Here is a 20,000-nt window from a genome sequence, read left to right on the forward strand (position 1 = left end):
CTGAGCACAGGCACGTGCAGCTGTCTCGTGTCCCACTGCCGGCAGCTCCCCGCCCTGCAGGTCCAGCCAGTACGAGGCCACTGTACCACAGCGCCCGAACTGAAACAGGTTATTACTTTGTGAGTTTTAAGTCTCCTCTTACAACCAATTATTGAAAGTTTTGTCTCGGAACTGAAAGACAGTTATCAGAACTACACTCGAGTTATACATTCGAACTAAAGAACTAAATGAACTAAACTGTGCAAGAAACCCATTATTGCACCCAAATGTTTTAACCAACCAAAAACTTCATTCCTGTGTCTATTTATTTAACATTTCTATGCAATTAAAGGCACTCAACTCATCTAGCTGGCACACTTTTCGGATCAAAGATTTCTTTTACAGGGGTCACGTGACTGCCGTCAAGTTAAAGGTACCACCAAAATGGACATGACAAAAACGTCAAGTATCAATTAACAATCGACGGAACACACACGGACGCACGCATGCACGCACGCACGCACGCACGCACGCAGACACACACACACACACATACCAACACACACACACACACACACACACACACACACAAACACACACACACACGCACGCACGCACGTACGCACGCAGAAGCAAGGCACACACACACACACATACACACACCACACACACGCATACACACACACAACACACACACCCACACGGACACACACAACATCCCCCCCACACACACACACATACGCACGCACGCATGCAGAAGCAAGGCACACACACAGACACACATACACACACATACACACACGCAAAAAAAAAACCACAACACCCCCACACCCACACCCACACAACACCTCTCCACACACACCCAGACGCACACACACACAACACCCCCCTCCACACACACATATACACACCCAGAAACACACACAACACCCCCCCACACACACACCCAGACGCACACACACACCCAGACGCACACACACACCCAGACGCACACACACAACCCCCCCCCACACACACATACATACACACACACAGAAACACACACACAACACCCACCACACACACACAGAAACACACACAACACCCCCCCCCCCCCTAACACACACACACCCAGACGCACACACACACAACACCCACCACACAAACACACACAGAAACACACACAACACCCCCCCACACACACATACATACACAGAAACACACACACAACACCCCCCCCCCCACACACACACACATACCCAGACGCACACACACACAACACCCCCCACATACTTACACACACACACAGAAACACACACACAACACCCCTCCCCACACACACACACCCGTCTACTTACAGGAACACACTGTGTGGGCATGACGGCGTCAGTACCGTTGAGGAGGAAGCGATACCAGCCTGCTATCAGTTCGTGATCACTTAGTTTTCCAGGGCCGTTGTTCACATCTCTTCTGACGTCATCTAGCACTGCGTAGTGTGGGCCGGGACCTGAGAAAGGGTATTCTTTCTTTCTTTATTTGGTGTTTAACGTCGTTTTCAACCACGAAGGTTATATCGCGACGAAGAAAGGGTATACCAGTATACGAAAAAAGTAATAATTGTTTTACGGATGCTTTAAAACACGAAGCAGACCTAATTCTACTTCCGCTGCTACTTTAAGTAGAAGTATTTGACAGATGGGAGTAAATCGAGTTTGACTTGTTTTCAAACTGAAAGCAGCAGCAACGAAGCCCGCAAACGGTCAGATCTGATTGTTTACATTATGCTTGGCAACCTTTCTGAGTGTGTTGTGCGATTTAAAACAAAAGATAATTTACGTCAAACATATATTTACGTCTTTTCCTATCTGTCTGGCGTCGATTCTAAATCTGAGGCTCTCTGTAGGACAAGAGAAATCGAAGCAACTGAAACGCATGTTCATCAATTCAATTCAATTCAATTCAATAAAACGTTATTGTCTGAATGTAACAAACAGAAATTTTTCATCATAGTTCATCATGTAAGATATTACATTTCACCTGTTATTATATAGTCATCACGTCAGGTGAGTGATTGGCTTACCAAGTTCACGAGAATGCTGAGAATAAAATCGTGATTTCTTATATGCTGACTGTTTAGCAAATGATCACAGACATGTCTCAAAAATATATATCCGCATTCGACTTCCGGCTCATGCTGATATCCATTTTCTCGACATGTCTGTAATCATTTGTTTTCAGCCTGTCCTTAACGGGGCGAAGTCCACAACGCGAAGTATACTTTGCCAAGCTGGCCGCACGAAGCTTTAGCACTGAGTTTTCGGTAAGAAGAGTTTGTGAAGTTTTCGCGAAGTCCACTTCTGGCTCAATCAAGGACCGCCTCACAGTCAGCATATTAGATATAACTAAATGTTTTTGGAGTCAGGAATTGATGAGGAATACAATGCAATATAGTTTACATCTGCAAGTGAAAATTCGTATTCAATGACATCTTTATTGAACAAACTACATTTATTATTTTGTTAAACTTCCGGATTGAAGTGCAATCTCATTGTCCAGACCTACCAATTTGATTGCAAAATAAATTTCAGGGCCGCCTCACACACACACACCCACACACACACACACACACACACACACACACACACACACACTCACACTCACACACATACACTCACACACACATACACACACACTCACACACACACACACACGCACACACACACACAAATACATACACTCATACACACACACCACTATCCTCGTCTCGAATTCCATTTAGTCAAAACTTGACAAAAACAATTAAAAAACAAGTCGCGTAAGGTGAAATTACTACATTTAGTCAAGCTGTCGAACTCACGGAACGCACTGTATTTTTGTCACCAAGACAGTACAGCTTCGCCAATCCCCGCGTGAAGGAAATCGCTCACCTCCCACGTGCAAAACGTAGTGATATTGACACGCCAGATTAGCGCGGGAGCGTATTGTGCTAAGCAAGAAAGCGCGCTTTTCTGTATTCTTGTTACCTTTCTGATTTGTTTTGAATACAGCCTATCATATCTATATGTTTTTGGAATCAGGAAATGATAAAGAATAAGATTAAATCATTTTTGGATTGATTTCTTAAATTTTAATCGTAAGACTAATTAATCTATTTTCGTTAATTGACAATGTATATATTTTTAGATTTAGAATGTGATGAAGAATTCGATGCAATCAATTTTAAATCTGTTTGCAAAAAATCGATTTTAATGACAACTTTAATGAGCAAACTCATTAATTAACTTTTAAGCCTCCAAGCTGAAATGCAATATCAAACTTCACTCTGCTGCGGAACCAGATCTGGCCAGAAGGAGCTACACTGGAGACCAAGCTCTGGGGAACGTCAGAAGACCTGAAAGCGACGTTCCAGTTCACGACAGCAGCGGAACTACGACCCTAGACACAACCGTCGAACGCAGAAGAAGAAGAAGAAGCAATATCAAAGTCCGGGCTTCGTCGAAGATTACTTGACCAAAACTTCAATCAATTTGTTTGAAAAACGAGGGTGTGACAGTGCCGCCTCAACTTTCACAGAAAGCCGGATATGACGTCATCAAAGACATTTATCAAAAAAATGAAAAAAAGTGTGGGGATATCATACTCAGGCACTCTCATGTAAAGTTTTATGAAAATCGGTCAAGTTGTTTTCTCTGAATTGCTCTACACACACACACACACACACACACACACACACACACACACACATACACACACACACTCACACACACACACACACACACACACACACACACTCACACACACTCACACACACACACACACACACACACACACACACACACACACACACGCACACACACACACATACACCACGACCCTCGTCTCGGTTCCCCCCTCTATGTTAAAACATTTAGTCAAAACTTGACTAAATGTAAATAAGGGTAACGCTGTACTGAATTGCAGATCGTTTTCCTCAGGGAGAAAGCAACCCGAATTTTCATGATTAACATGATAATCCTTATCCTTAATAAATTGAAAAATGTAATGAGATACAACAATCCTTGGAGATCGTACATAACAAATGTCATCGAAAATACTCTTCCGGCTACGACAACATGTTTCATTGTATGAACAATCACAACAACATTTTAAGGAAGCAGGTTACGTTCTGTTTAAAGTGAACTCACTCTCTTTTACGAAGAGTCGAGCACCATTTGCAGACGGACCAGTAGTGCTTGATCTCCACGCCAAACGATGACCGCTGCAAACCTTCCCTTCAAAGGTGAAGCCCTTGCAGGCATCTTGCTGCTGGCAGAGAATAGCGCAGAAGATGGCGCTGGCAGCTGGACGTTGGAAAACAGTGTCGTCTGCCACCACGTCTTTATCATAGCGGTTGAATTTGTTACTCTTCTTTAAGTCTGCAGCACCCACAAGCATCCATCCGGTAGCAAGAATGAGGAGAGGAGACATCATTGCCCGTAGTAGCAGTAAGCCTTCGCTATAAAATCAACAACTAAACAAGTAGTTTTCCCTTTGGTTTGGGTTGGTTTTGTCTGGATAAAGTTAATGTATGCCGAGTGTTTTTCCGGGAACAGTCGCTGTGTTGAATCCTGTGTTGGCGAATGGCTTTATTGAACGGCTACAGATACAGATACAGATACTTTTCGTCTATTTATGCGAATGAAAATGTCTTTCAAGAAAATGTATGCGTTCCCTCAAAAACCTTTCACTTTGTTCTAGCAGAAGTACGTTGTATGGATATTTCAGAAGGCAGAGTTGTTCACACAACGCGACCGCATGCGATTCCGTGTTGGCACTGTGGGCTACAAAGAAATCAAGAAATTCAACAGTAAAACTGTCGATACGTTGTTTTCATGCAAGGTATCAAAACTGTTTTAAATAAAAAATAAAATTAAAAAGATTACACAATATACATACAGGAGTATCCTGTTTCAAATCGAGCAATGCCAGCATAACAGCAGGCACCCTAGTTATTGAATTTAATATTGGACAAGGTGTCGTGCAAAGGCAACCCATGAAACAACGCGTAAGGATCTTGATTTGATATTAATTTGATATATTTGATAAAAACAAGCAATAAAGTTGTGCTCTCAAATTCCAGAAATTGCGTTTTGTCATTACTTTTTTTTCAATTTCCAATTTTTGGAAAAATTTTGCAATTACAATGCATATCAGAAAGAAGGATATTGTTTACTTCCCGGTTCAGACTACGCAGGGAATTGCTTTCTATAGCGTCAGAACGAATTTACACGAAGGAAAAGAGAGAACATAAATAGCTTATTGATATTGTCTGTGGTCTCTTTCAAAGAAACCGCGACATTGCTGCCATACCCTTAGATTGCAACCACGTGCTGGTCTTGACGTTGGGTTTTCAATTAAATACTATTGTAAATGATTAATAACTATTCCATAAGTTTGCTCGTATGTCAGTCTTCATCTTGCAACAAAGAAGGACCGTATTTTATGAAAACAGATCAAATGCAACGCGTATCACTTTCATCAACAAAATAAAAGAAAACTAGCCGTTGGAAAGTTCAAAATGTCGTTTGATTTGGTTTGTTTTTATAGATTATATTGATGTTTGGCTCTAGTGTGTGTGTGTGTGTGTGTGTGTGTGTGTGTGTGTGTGTTTTTGTGTGTGCGTGTGTGTGTATATGTTTGTGTGTTTGTATGTGTATGTGTGTGTGTGGGTGTGTGTGTGTATGTGTATGTGTGCTTGTTTGCGTGCGAGCGCGCGTGCGTGTGTGCGTGCTCGCGCGCGCGCGCGCGCGTGTGTGTGTGTGTGTGTGTGTGTGTGTGTGTGTGCGTGCGTGTGTGCGTGTGTTGGGTTGGAAGGTTTCCATGGCAATGACACATTAAATGTTGCTATCAGGCATATTGTTCTGCTAAAAAAAAGTGGTATCAGATACATTTTGACCAAGAATGAGAGAAACTACATGGCTTGCTGTGGGGTACAAGGTTGACGCAAGTTGGTTGTGTTTTTTATATTTAGTCAAGTTTTGACTAAATATTTTAACATCGAGGGGGAATCGAAACGAGGGTCGTGGTGTATGTGCGTGATTGCGTGCGTGTGTGTGTGTGTGTGTGTGTGTGTGTGTGTGTGTGTAGAGCGATTCAGACTAAACTACTGGACCGATCTTTATGAAATTTGACATGAGAGTTCCTGGGTATGAAATCCCCGAACGTTTTTTTCATTTTTTTGATAAATGTCTTTGATGACGTCATATCCGGCTTTTCGTGAAAGTTGAGGCGGCACTGTCACGCCCTCATTTTTCAACCAAATTGGTTGAAATTTTGGTCAAGTAATCTTCGACGAAGCCCGGACTTCGGTATTGCATTTCAGCTTGGTAGCTTAAAAATTAATTAATGACTTTGGTCATTAAAAATCTGAAAATTGTAAAAAAAAATAAAAATTTATAAAACGATCCAAATTTACGTTTATCTTATTCTCCATCATTTGCTGATTCCAAAAACATATAAATATGTTATATTCGGATTAAAAACAAGCTCTGAAAATTAAATATATAAAAATTATTATCAAAATTAAATTGTCCAAATCAATTTAAAAACACTTTCATCTTATTTCTTGTCGGTTCCTGATTCCAAAAACATATAGATATGATATGTTTGGATTAAAAACACGCTCAGAAAGTTAAAACAAAGAGAGGTACAGAAAAGCGTGCTATCCTTCTTAGCGCAACTACTACCCCGCTCTTCTTGTCAATTTCACTGCCTTTGCCATGAGCGGTGGCCTGACGATGCTACGAGTAAAATGGCATTGCGTTTCATTCTGTGAGTTCGACAGCTACTTGACTAAATATTGTATTTTCGCCTTACGCGACTTGTTAATATCGTAAAGAGAGCAAACGCGAGCATTTCAATATTTGACAAAAGCAACGAGTGTAAACCTGGTATCCCTCGGCAAGCCACGTGGTATTCTGTTTATCCTTCATTATATTTAGTCAAGTTTTGACTAAATATTTTAACATCGAGGGGGAATCGAAACGAGGGTCGTGGTGTATGTGCGTGTGTGTGTGTGTGTGTGTGTGTGTGTGTGGTGTATGTGTGTGTGTGTGTGTGTGTGTGTGTGTGTGTCTGTCTGTCTGTCTGTGTGTGTGTGTGTGTAGAGCGATTCAGACTAAACTACTGGACCGATCTTTATGAAATTTGACATGAGAGTTCCTGGGTATGAAATCCCCGAACGTTTTTTTCATTTTTTGGATAAATGTCTTTGATGACGTCATATCCGGCTTTTCGTGAAAGTTGAGGCGGCACTGTCACGCCCTCATTTTTCAACCAAATTGGTTGAAATTTTGGTCAAGTAATTTTCGACGAAGCCCGGGGTTCGGTATTGCATTTCAGCTTGGTGGCTTAAAAATTAATTAATGACTTTGGTCAATAAAAATCGGAAAAATGTAAAAAAAAAAAAAATTTATAAAACGATCCAAATTTACGTTTATCTTATTCTCCATCATTTTCTGATTCCAAAAACATATAAATATGTTATATTCGGATTAAAAACAAGCTCTGAAAATTAAATATATAAAAATTATTATCAAAATTAAATTGTCGAAATCAATTTAAAAACACTTTCATCTTATTTCTTGTCGGTTCCTGATTCCAAAAACATATAGATATGATATGTTTGGATTAAAAACACGCTCAGAAAGTTAAAACAAAGAGAGGTACAGAAAAGCGTGCTATCCTTCTTAGCGCAACTACTACCCCGCTCTTCTTGTCAAAATGCAATCTTTTCCATGAGATTTTGTGTTCCATTATTGATAAACACGCTCCAATACGTCAGCATAGGGTGAAACATCCCCACCTGCCCCCTTGGTTGACATCAGACATTATTGAGGCTATGGCGTTGCGTGATTTCTTTAAAGAACATAACATGAAAGGCGAGTACAAATTACAAAGGAATGAAGTTTTGAAAACGGTAAGGCAAGCAAAAGCAGATTATTTTAATAAATTGCTTTCTGATAAGAGAGATACTTCTACAATTTGGCGAGCAATGAATGAAGTTCTTGATAAATCTCGAAAGAGATCGACCAATTCTCCGTCACAAATAACTCCAGAAGATTTTAATCAACACTTTATTTCGCTCGCAGAGAAACTGAAAGCCTGTCTCACGCAGAATGCGTCCCTTGATATTGATGTCTCTCTAGAAAAATTAAAAACATTTTGTGGACGAAAGTTGACTCAAAACGAAACGTTTTCTATTCCACCCATTACTGTCCACGAGGTTGGAAAACTGATAGAACAGATGGCGAATAAAAAGTCAATGGGTCCCGATAAGATTCCTGTCCGGTTGCTCAAACTTGCTTTACCATAGTATTACATAATTGATTCACTGACTTATGTCTACAACCTTGGCATACAACAAAACGTTTTTCCCTCTATTTTAAAATGTGCTAAGGTAGTGCCACTCTCAAAAAGCAAGGATCTTACGGACCCTAACAACTTTCGACCAATTTCCCTCTTACCTGTTTTATCTAAGCCTTTGGAGAAGCATATTCAGAAATATTTACTGGAATATATGGAACGAATGAATTTGTTTCATCCATTTCAGTCTGGATTTCGCTCTAAGCATTCATGCCACACTGCTCTCAGCTCTTTATGTGAAACTTGGTTATCAGCTATTAATGAGTCCGAAGTAACAGGAGCGTCATTCCTGGACTTTAAAAAAGCCTTTGACCTTGTAGACCACTCCTTATTATTAAAGAAATTACAATGCTACTTAAAAGACGACTCTGCTTGTGCCTTCTTCGAATCATATCTTTCAAAACGGAAACAATATGTATTCATCAACTGTAAAACTTCGTCGAATGATTTTGTCAAAAGTGGTGTGCCTCAAGGGTCTGTATTAGGACCTATATTGTTATGTATATATATATGTAGCAAAGTGCACTTCGCTACCCTAAACACTCTAATCATCGCATAGCGAAACAGCCTTGTGTACAGTACAAACGGGATAACCCATCCCATAGCAGACGATACGATGATGCGCGCGCACCTTGCCGGCGCAAATTCTAATACAATACCTTTCTTTATATATCTACCTAACTTCTATCTTTCAAAGTCCCTTTTATCTTTGATACGGTCCTAATTATATTTAGGTTTGCATAGAAGTCACTGATTAGGCTGGATGGCTGCATATTATTGTGTTATTTACGATAATGCTTCGAACTGACCAAAGCGTCACTCTGACCTTGACCGGTTTTCATGTATCGTTGAGAGAAATTGATTCTCACAAACTCATCTTTGTCTTTTCAATCATTGTTTTGTCATTTTTGTATCACTATTACATATCCCGTACCTATGTTGCATATGATTTTAGTTTGTTTATAAGGATTTGGTTGTAATGAGTGATGCTTGGTTCCTCTGCAAAGATTGCTAATTTATGCAGACAGGTACTCGCGCAGGAATTTAGCCGATTCCATTTACTTTCGGACTTTACCGCTTCGTACTAAGTCAATGTATAATTTTCCCCCAAGTAACGCATATCATGATGTTTGTCTAGGGTTCTTCTTTTTATCTGTATGATTTATGAGTTTGTCCATTATTCCAGTTTAGAGAGTTTTGTAATTTTCCGCACTGAAGTTGGTTCAGTGCCTTCACTAGGACCATTGTTTTTGCATCCTACTAAATAAATATAAGTTTTTACGAAATGTGATCTATTGCAATAGAAAGCTAAAGGTCGTAGCTTTAATTTGATGTATTGTTTGTTATGATTGGTTATGTATTTGTTTAAATAACGTAGGGTAAAGCAAGTGTAAGAAACACAGATTCCGTGTTTCTGGCCGTATTCAGTCCGATTTTCATCACCGCCGGACGGTGCTTTCTGTGCAAGACAAAACTAGCCGGTTACCAAAATGGGCCACGTCCATGCCCCGCTGTGCTTCCTCCAGTGGAACTGCAGATCCATAAGCAAGAAAGTCCCTGTGCTCCAACACTATCTCAACGAAAAGAGATGTGACGTACTGGCCATCCAGTCCCTAAAAGTCGCCCCAAAATCATTGCCATTATTGGAAGGATATTACTACCCTCCCGAGTTTGCTCTAAACAAGGGAAAGGTGGCAGTTGCAACATATGTCCGTGACACACTAACGTACCGCCGCATTGACCCACCAGTCCCAGACATGGGAGAGCTCGGAGCCATGTGCACTGTACAAATAGTGGCAAATAAGCGCAAAGCGACCAACCTGGTCAATGTCTACTATCCTGAGGGTTGCGACAACCCTGGTACCACTGACTGGCTCAGCCAGCTGCAGACGGATTGCAACTGGGTAGTTGTGGGAGACTTCAACTCACACAACCCCATGTGGGACCCGGGGCCCCTACATAAGGTGGACTGGCACCTAGCGGACAGCATCTATGACTCAGAACTGGTCTTGCTCAATGACGGTTCCACCACGCGGATCCCTGATGTCTCGACTCACAGGGCTTCCGCCATTGACCTAACACTTGTCAGCCCCTGCTTGGCTGCTAATGCGGAGTGGACTGCCGAGCCAGATACCCTCCAGTCGGATCATAATGCAATTTTGATCAGAATTCACAACGTTGATACCATAGAACCCGATGTCGGTCCACCCAAGTATCGGCTCGCCAAAGCTGACTGGGCAAAGTTCCAAGCGACCCTAGACTCTGTCTGTGAAGAGCAGGACTTCACTGACAACTCCGTTGACCAATACTATGCAAACATCCGAGAAGCCATACTGAGTGCTGCCGACAAGGCAATTCCCAAGGGCGGTAATCTACCCAGGGGAAAGGCCGGTACTCAGGCCTCATGGTGGAACGATGAATGCACGGCGGCGGTCAAACGGAAGAGACAATGCATAGCAAGATACCAGAAGAACCTTTGCCAGAAAAACCTAAAAGAGGTTCACGACGCTACCCAAGCGTGCGATGAAGTCATGGAGAAAGCGAAGAGTGACGACTGGGAGGAGTTCTGCACTCAGGAAGTCAGAGACCATTTCGATGCCCCAAAAGTCTGGAAGAGGCTCAGGGCTCGCAAACGAGGGGGAAAGGCAGCTGAGAAACCACTCACTGTCGATGGCAGACAAACGACTAGCAACCTCGAGAAAGCTGAAGTACTGGCACGTACATTCGCAGGAGTAAGCTTGACCCAAAATCTTCCAGCAAAAGCGGCTGACCACAGAGCTGCGGAAGAGAAGAAATTTGTGACTCCGGCGCCCGATAACACAATGCCCATCAACAGCGATTTCACGCTCAAAGACCTAGCAAAGGCAATTGCTGGCATCAAGACGGGAAACGTGGCCACTGGCACGGACCCGATCTCTTACAAGATGATACAGCATCTCCCAGACAGCATGCTTGAAAAACTCCTACTCTTCTTCCAGGCCTGCTGGGAGGGGAACTGCATTCCCCAGGCCTGGAGAGAAGCTCTAGTCGTTGCGATTCCAAAGGAAGGGAAGCCTAAAAACTCCCCCTCCAGCTATAGACCGATTTCACTGACACCCCACCTGGGGAAGATCTATGAGCGCATGGTAAAGAACAGGCTTGAGTTCTTCTTGGACAAACACAATGTCATCCCGCTCTTCCAGGCTGGGTTCCGAAAGGGAAGGAATTGCATGGAGCACGTGGTCAGACTCACAGCTCATGCAAAACGAGCACTCACCAGAAACAGGATCCTAATGGCCACCTTTTTCGACATCAGGCGCGCCTTTGACACAGTATGGCATGGGAAGCTTTTGGACAAACTTGCGAAGCTGGGCTTATCAGGCAGAATACTGGGCTTCGTCCAGGAATTCCTCAGAGACAGGACCCTGGCGGTCAGGGTCGGACAGTCTGTCTCTAAGTCTCACTCCATTGATATGGGCGTACCTCAGGGGAGCATCATTGCCCCCATCCTCTTCAGCTTGATGCTTCACGATATTGGTCAGATTGGCCTGGAAGGAGGAACAATGTCTCTGTACGCAGATGACCTAGCCTTCTGGATGGAACCAGTCAGACACCACATGACTGAGCAGAACAGACTCAAGTATCAAGCGCAAATTGACAAGATCGCAAAGTATATGCTTGCAAACGGCTTTGAACTCTCACACGAGAAGACAGTGTTCCTGGTGTTCACAAGAAGAAGGGGGCTCAAAGCCCAGTACCACCTGACCCTAAACGGAATGCAAATCAAACCAAGCAAAACTGCAAAGTTTCTTGGGGTCACGATCTCTGATGATCTGATCTGGCAACAACACATCGACTCTCTAATTCTCAAAGCCCGACGATCAGTCAACCTGATCAAGGTTCTAAAATCTCAGACCTGGGCAGCTGGTAAAGCCCTTGTGCACCTGGTAAAGGCGCTGGTCCGCTCCAGACTAACATACGGACAAGAAGCCTACTTCAGCATGCCACAAAGCCTCTGGAACAAACTGGAACGCCTGGAGCTCTCAGCCTTAAAACTGGCTCTGGGCGTTCCAAAAGGGGCCATAAACTGTCTCGCCTATCAGGAAGCAGGCATGATCCCCCTGAAGGAAGAATGTCACCTCCGCTGCGCTCAGTTCGTTGCTCGAGCATCGGCTGTACCCAACACTGTACAGGAAGTGTTCACGGCAACCTTCCATCCGACACAAACCTCCTGGCACGAGACCTGGAAAGAAAAGAAAACATGCTTGGCGGAGCGGTACGAAACCCTCCACGACCATACCATAGATGTACTGACCCAGTGCCAAATTGACCAGACACGAATGGCTGAGCTGCCAACCAATCCGTACCCATCATGGCTGATCGAAAAGCCACAGATCAGCCACACGTATGGCGACGCAGTTTCCAAAAAGGAGAACCCACTCCTCCTAGCGACCATGGCCAAGGAGATTCTGGACGGCAGGCTCCGCAACTACCTCAAAGTCTACACGGACGGCTCTGTCCTGGACAACGGCGAGGTGGGTTGTGCTTTTGCGATCCCAGAGTTCAACTTGGTGCGAAAATATAAACTAAACGAGGGGGTCAGTATCTTCACGGCGGAGATGTATGCCATTCTCATGGCCTGCTCCCACGTGAACGACAACATGGCCATACCCATGGGAGTGGCAATCCTCTCAGACTCGAAATCCTCCTTGCAAGCGCTGGCAAGCGAGACAGGCAACAGACCAGAACTCCGCATGGAAATCCAGGCTCTATGTCACCAAATTATGGTTCGGGGCACCGACCTCGTTCTCATGTGGTTACCATCCCACACAGGCATCAGGGGCAATGACCTGGCTGACAGGGCAGCAAAAGCCGCGGCCCTCTCCGAGGGCCCGGTCCTAGACCTGAAATATTCGGTCACAGAAGCGAAAGGCAAACTGGCTAAGGCTGTGAGAAAAGGGTATGGCGAGACCCTCAAGGAAAGATGCACAAAGCACGGATGGCTAGCGCTGCCTCCGGACAGAAAGGGCCACCATCACCCGTTCCCCCTGAAGGAGATGCAGTTGCTCCGGCGCATTCGCACCGTGAGCTCCTACTACTCCTTCACCTTCCCCCGCTGCGAATGTGGAATGGCCCTAGACTTCCACCACCTCTTCGCAGGTTGCCAACCTCTGACCCCGGAGATGGCAACACTCTCCCAGTACAGGACTTCCCACGGACTAAGTCTACACGACTTCCTCCGACCTCATCAGTCCCTCGGCCTGATACCGATGAGAACCTTGACCCGTTCCATCCTGAAATCATCTGTTGCCAAATGGTTCTGAGGATGCTGGAGATGAAGGCCCAGCCAGAACCAGTTCAGACTTTCGAAGGATACCCCCAAACACCCCATCCTGTCAGGCCCACCCCCATTCCTGAAATCGTCTGTGGCCAAATGGCTCTGAGGTTGCTGGAGGCATAGGCCCAGCCAGATCCAGTTCAGACCTTAGAAGGACCTCCCCCCAATCCTCCCTCCTGCTGCCAACCGTCGAAAGGACAAGGAACCCAGAGGTCTGTTGGTAGAGCCTTGGCCCTGGAAAGGACAGGGTTCCCGACCCTCTATCTTTTTTTTTTTTTTTTTTTTTTTTTTTTTTTTTTTTTCTCCCTCGTACCACAACCATCTAAGGTTCCCCATATTAAACTATGTGTATCTATGTTTATATCAATAGTAAATGTCTATGTGTTTATTGTTAGTAAATGTTCTACGTTACATGTATTATGAGTGTATCTTAGGTCTACATATTAATCTAGCTGGATGATCTCGGCATAGCACATCTTACTTCATTAAGCTACAAACTATTTGCTATTACTATTATTATTGCTATTATTATTATTATTATTATTATGAACCAACCACTTCCTTCGCTGCACCTGCCCACCTGCCGTGTTTTCCGCCGACGGGGCCGAAATCGCGTGTGGCCCGTGCACTTGTAAGTTATTCCTTACTCTTTAATTATTTACTATTATTATTATTATTGTTATTACTATTATTTTTATTATGAACAAATCATTTCCTTCGCTGCACTCGCCCACCTGCCGTGTTTCCGCCGGCGGGGCCGAGGTCGCGTGTGTCCCGTGCGCTAGGCTTATAGTTAATGCCACGTTACATTCATATATTCCATGTGTCACCTTAGGTGTATATATTAGATTAGACAGCCAGCCTCTGCCTACCATATCTGAGACGTCCGTCTCTTTTGGGAGGAGGAGGGTGGCCTTTGTAGCTGTGCGAGAGTATGCGAACGACTGTGTATGACAGTGTAAATAGCCTATCCTCTTTTTCTCACCCCCACCCCAGAGGGGGTTACAGAGACACATCTCTGGCCTCCTCACCTGACCCCCTTCCCATGCCTCTGTAGACAGAGGGTGCCATAAAGGCGTTGATGAATAAACCGACATAAAGTCGCAGCCCTGTACATATGTTTTTAACCGGCCAGTATAGGTCCTAGGGAGGACCGGGTTTGCTTTTCGCCAGTTGACTAGCCGCCGAATCCACAAGTACGTAGAGGGTGCCTCGGCTTCTCCACCACGACCCTCCTTGGTCTGACACTCACTCCTTTGCCATGATCAGTCGGATGCCACTTTCACAATTTTATTCTAAAGTACCAACAAATCAAATCAATTCCCTTCCGGAATAGCAACGTTCCACGTTTCTTGAATACAAAAGCATTTCTGCCTCGGAATGAAAGAATAAATCTCTACAATCGTGTATCCCCTGCAAGGAATTGATTTTAAATCCTGTTCTTCCAGCATTTCCATTACGGAAAGTAAAAGTTTTTTTTTGTTTTTTTTTTGTTTGTTTTTTGTTGTTGTTGTTGCTCATCTTCACCCAGGCACACATCGTAGAGCTTCGGCTCTGATATCTTTGACCCAAATTGCTCTAAGCAGAGAGGTCGTTAAACTGTATTTTCGTCGCATAAGGATGCATTCGCTCCTAGCAGCTGAACACGACACTACACTTGCTTTGCTGTCTACGGGTTTCGCCTTCGGCCTCTACGTTTCCTTGCATTGTTTTCTTGAATAAAAAGTTGAAACAAGACGCTTGGACTTGGGCTTCGTGTGTCGTGTCTACTACCCTTCCACTCCTCCACTACATATAAATGATTTACCTCTTCATGTGTCAGATGAGAAAGTAAGATGTGAGTTCTTTGCGGATGATTCATCAATACACACCAGTCAGAAGTCTTTGGTAGCCGTCAACCAATCTCTTCAAAAAAGTATAGATGAGATGACAGAATGGTGCACCACTAATGCAATGGTTATTCACCCTGTTAAGACGAAAAGTATGGTGATTACAACTAGACAAAAACACCAATTAAAACCCTTACAACTTCAACTGTCAATTGATTCAACTCAAGTGCAACAAGTTAAAGAGCATAAATTATTAGGGGTTACTGTTGATCAAGAATTGAAATGGCAAACTCACTTGAGTAAAATTTGCAAATTAGTATCTAAAAATTTGTACTTATTGTCTAAATTAAGACATTATGCCGATGTGGAAGCACTCAAGTTGTTTTATTACGCTCACATAATGCCCCATATCAACTTTGCTTCAACACTTTGGGATAACTGCAGTGATGTTCATCTCAAACGACTCAATTCTCTTCATCGCCGTGCTGCAAAACTAATTCTGCATGAGTCAAATAAGCCAACAGATGATAAATTAAAGCTCCTTAATTTCCTTCCCTTGAAAGATCAGTTGACGCTAAACAAAGCTGTCTTTATGTACAAAGTAATTAACAATAATGTTCCTGGATATTTAAAATCACATTTCAGACATGCCACAAAAAGATATGGGTCCCAGAACCTGATTCCCCCCATCCCTCGTCTAGACTTGTATAAGTCAAGTTTAGCCTTCTCAGGAGCGTCTCTATGGAATTCCATACCCCTACCCCTCCGAAATGCCTCTTCTGTGAAAACGTTTAGGCGCCAGTTTCATTCCCGCTTAATGGGCAAATAGAACACTTTTCATGTCTGATATTTTAGTGCTTTTTACATTTAGTCAAGTTATGTTTGTATTTTGATTTGTTCTTTATGTGTATGTATTGATAATGATATACATGCGAATGATTGGGACAATTCCTCCCCACATTTGTTTTTTCCCTTTTGTTATTAGTTGTTTTGGATGTTTATATGCAATGCATTATTGCAACTATGCTGCAATTTCCACATTATATTGTTTTCCCCATTTTTTAATGTGTATACAAAACCATAACCCTTTTCTTATTACTATTTACATTATGTACGTCTGTAAATAACAATAACCTTGTCAATTTTACTATCTATGTTATGTGCGTCTGTATTAAGTGTTTGTATAAGGGACAGGTTGTAAGATTAGGCTTTGCCTAAAACCTCTATCCTTTGGTAATAAAGTTCAGTTTCAGTTTCAGTTTCAGTTTCAGTTTCAATTTCACTGCCTTTGCCATGAGCGGTGGACTGACGATGCTACGAGTATACGGTCTTGCTGAAAAATGGCATTGCGTTCAGTTTCATTCTGTGAGTTCGACAGCTACTTGACTAAATATTGTATTTTCGCCTTACGCGACTTGTTTTGTACTTGCGTGCCTTCTGCTTCACACTTTCCGGAGTCTGTTTGTTTGTTTTGCTTAACGCCCAGCCGACCACGAGGGGCCATATCAGGGCGGTGCTGCTTTGACATATAACGTGCGCCACACACAAGACAGAAGTCGCAGCACAGGCTTCATGTCTCACCCAGTCACATTATTCTGACACCGGACCAACCAGTCCTAGCACTAACCCCATAATGCCAGACGCCAGGCGGAGCAGCCACTAGATTGCCAATTTTAAAGTCTTAGGTATGACCCGGCCGGGGTTCGAACCCATGACCTCCCGATCACGGGGCGGACGCCTTACCACTAGGCCAACCGTGCCGGTTTTTCCGGAGTCGAAATGTCCTAATTGACGCGTATTTTGAAACCTCAACCTCTTCCAAAGCCTCGTGAGATCTCTGACCCCAAAAGCAAAGATCACCATGGATACATGATTATGTTGATGTCGCAAATGTTGACACCGCAGACACAACAGCATTGATTAATACATTCTTGTCCATTTATGTATTGTAAGAATTCGCGCCAAAAGTAAATGTTAAATTGTCTGTGCCACAGATTAATGTACAGTTAAACATACAGATACCAAGTGTGATAAATAATGTTATTGTTAATCGATTAAAAGGCTACGCTTAAGCGTCTTCAAAAAAAGAAAGAAACAAGTCGCGTAAGGCGAAAATACAATATTTAGTCAAGTAGCTGTCGAACTCACAGAATGAAACTGAACGCAATGCCATTTTACTTGTAGCATCGTCAGGCCACCGCTCATGGCAAAGGCAGTGAAATTGACAAGAAGAGCGGGGTAGTAGTTGCGCTAAGAAGGATAGCACGCTTTTCTGTACCTCTCTTTGTTTTAACTTTCTGAGCGTGTTTTTAATCCAAACATATCATATCTATATGTTTTTGGAATCAGGAACCGACAAGGAATAAGATGAAAGTGTTTTTAAATTGATTTGGACAATTTAATTTTGATAATAATTTTTATATATTTAATTTTCAGAGCTTGTTTTTAATCCGAATATAACATATTTATATGTTTTTGGAATCAGCAAATGATTGAGAATAAGATAAACGTAAATTTGGATCGTTTTATAAATTTTTATTTTTTTTTACAATTTTCAGATTTTTAATGACCAAAGTCATTAATTAATTTTTAAGCCACCAAGCTGAAATGCAATACCGAACCCCGGGCTTCGTCGAAGATTACTTGACCTAAATTTGAACCAATTTGGTTAAAAAATGAGGGCGTGACAGTGCCGCCTCAACTTTCACGAAAAGCCGGATATGACGTCATCAAAGACATTTATCAAAAAAATGAAAAAAACGTATGGGGATTTCATACCCAGGAACTCTCATGTCAAATTTCATAAAGATCGGTCCAGTAGTTTAGTCTGAATCGCTCTACACACACACACACACGCACGCACGCACACACGCACGCACATACACCACGACCCTCGTTTCGATTCCCCCTCGATGTTAAAATATTTAGTCAAAACTTGACTAAATATAACAAAAAGAAGTTAGTTTAGGGTAACCTAACCGCCGACCCTAACACTTTTTTCTTAAAAAAAAAACCCACAACTTTTGGCACATTTTGCCAACCATACCGAGACTAAGGGAAGTAACCTCCTTTAAAATCGACCAAATTTAAAAAAAAATCATGAGTGAACGTGGGAGTCTAAGCCCACGAACGAAGAAGAAGAAGAAGAAGAAGAAGAAGAAGAAGAAGAAGAAGAAGAAGAAGAAGAAGAAGAAGAAGAAGAAGAAGAAGAAGAACAGAAAATACGAGCATATATGCACAAAACAATGCACATTTTCACCAGATAAGCTAATACTTTGTTTCACCCCACTGATAGAATGGGCTTCCATCTATGGGAATGTCGCTAAACCTGGAACAGTTAAGGAGAAACAGCCGTACCAGACAAAAAAATTAGTATTGCAAAGCGTTTTTTATATTGTCACATACTAGACTCTATCAGTAAACAAACGAACAACATAAGATAAAATAAAAGTCACACAACTCATCAAACTGACCATTATAAAAATTTCTGCATTTGTTCCAGGTTGGACGCATGGGTGTGTAAAGTGGAACACTGTGTTGTCAAACTCGGAACACATGCAAAAACACACTGACTCTCTTTCTAGCTCTGTCTGTGTCTCACACACACATATATACACCCACACACTCTCAATCACACGCACACAATTACACATTGCCACACACACAAGATAAATTCATACGTCATAACATTTTGATTTAGCCATCTTATTTAAATGTCTGTTTTTCCACATAACATTGGATTTTTACCAAAGAAATAGTACATTTGATAACAATTAATGCCTCAAATGTGAAAAAATATAAATAAGGGCTAGGTCTAAACAAATCGGATAAAAAAAACCCTGTTTTTGTAAAACATGAAAAAAGAAGCTTTTGTTTTCTACTTTCAGTGCAGTCCTCGTGTGATCAATGTCGTGTGTATACTACTGGCACTGTATAATGTTCAAAGGGGTGTTGGTGCCACACAAGAAGCAGTACCAAGATATTTCGCAGCATAAAAATCGTGACAGGAACACCAAATGTTCTTGATGCGCAACGCAAACCCATTTCCCCGTTTCTGACAGCCGACAACGCGCAGCCCATTTCTTCGGGTAGCCACCGTCCGGGTCCCAAAATACTGTAAAACAAATCAATCAACCATTCAATAAAAGGTATAGAAGGAAAAAATACAATAAAACTGAAAAGAGAATTGAGTACGTGACTAAAACGGTTCCCCCCCCCCTCCGGACAACAGTACTGCCCCCCGGACAACAGTACTGCCCCCTGGACATTTGCCCGCCTAGGACAATTGCCCCCCGTGACAATGAATTGCCCCCCATTCTTGTCTGTATGTTTAGCGAGTTATCAAGTGTTGTATTGTTGTCTAGAGGGTATTCATAGGTAATGGAAGTCTATAATTTGTTTTCTCAACGATATCTATATAATGCTTCCTGGTTTGAATACACACACACACACACACACATACACACACACACGCGCGCGCGCGCGCAAACACA

General features: G+C 42.7%; 1 protein-coding gene and 1 long non-coding RNA gene across 2 annotated transcripts in view; both read right to left on the bottom strand.

Moving 5' to 3' along the window:
* LOC138946636 (pancreatic secretory granule membrane major glycoprotein GP2-like) overlaps positions 1-5,489 on the bottom strand; it is a 5,698-nt gene extending 209 nt beyond the window's left edge. Inside the window, exons 1-3 of the mRNA XM_070318076.1 lie at positions 4,143-5,489; positions 1,317-1,465; positions 1-99 (exon numbers count right to left, since the gene is read on the bottom strand). The exon at positions 1-99 is cut by the window's left edge and continues 209 nt beyond it. Coding sequence (XP_070174177.1) covers positions 1-99; positions 1,317-1,465; positions 4,143-4,428 — 534 coding nt within the window. The 5' untranslated portion in view covers positions 4,429-5,489. The remainder of the gene's footprint in view (positions 100-1,316; positions 1,466-4,142) is intronic.
* Positions 5,490-19,191: 13,702 nt separating this feature from the next.
* LOC138946637 (uncharacterized) overlaps positions 19,192-20,000 on the bottom strand; it is a 2,305-nt gene continuing 1,496 nt past the window's right edge. Inside the window, exon 3 of the long non-coding RNA XR_011449381.1 lies at positions 19,192-19,621. This is a non-coding gene — a long non-coding RNA (uncharacterized lncRNA). The remainder of the gene's footprint in view (positions 19,622-20,000) is intronic.

This window comes from Littorina saxatilis, linkage group LG14 (assembly GCF_037325665.1).
Source record: "Littorina saxatilis isolate snail1 linkage group LG14, US_GU_Lsax_2.0, whole genome shotgun sequence".
Taxonomy (NCBI): domain Eukaryota; kingdom Metazoa; phylum Mollusca; class Gastropoda; order Littorinimorpha; family Littorinidae; genus Littorina; species Littorina saxatilis.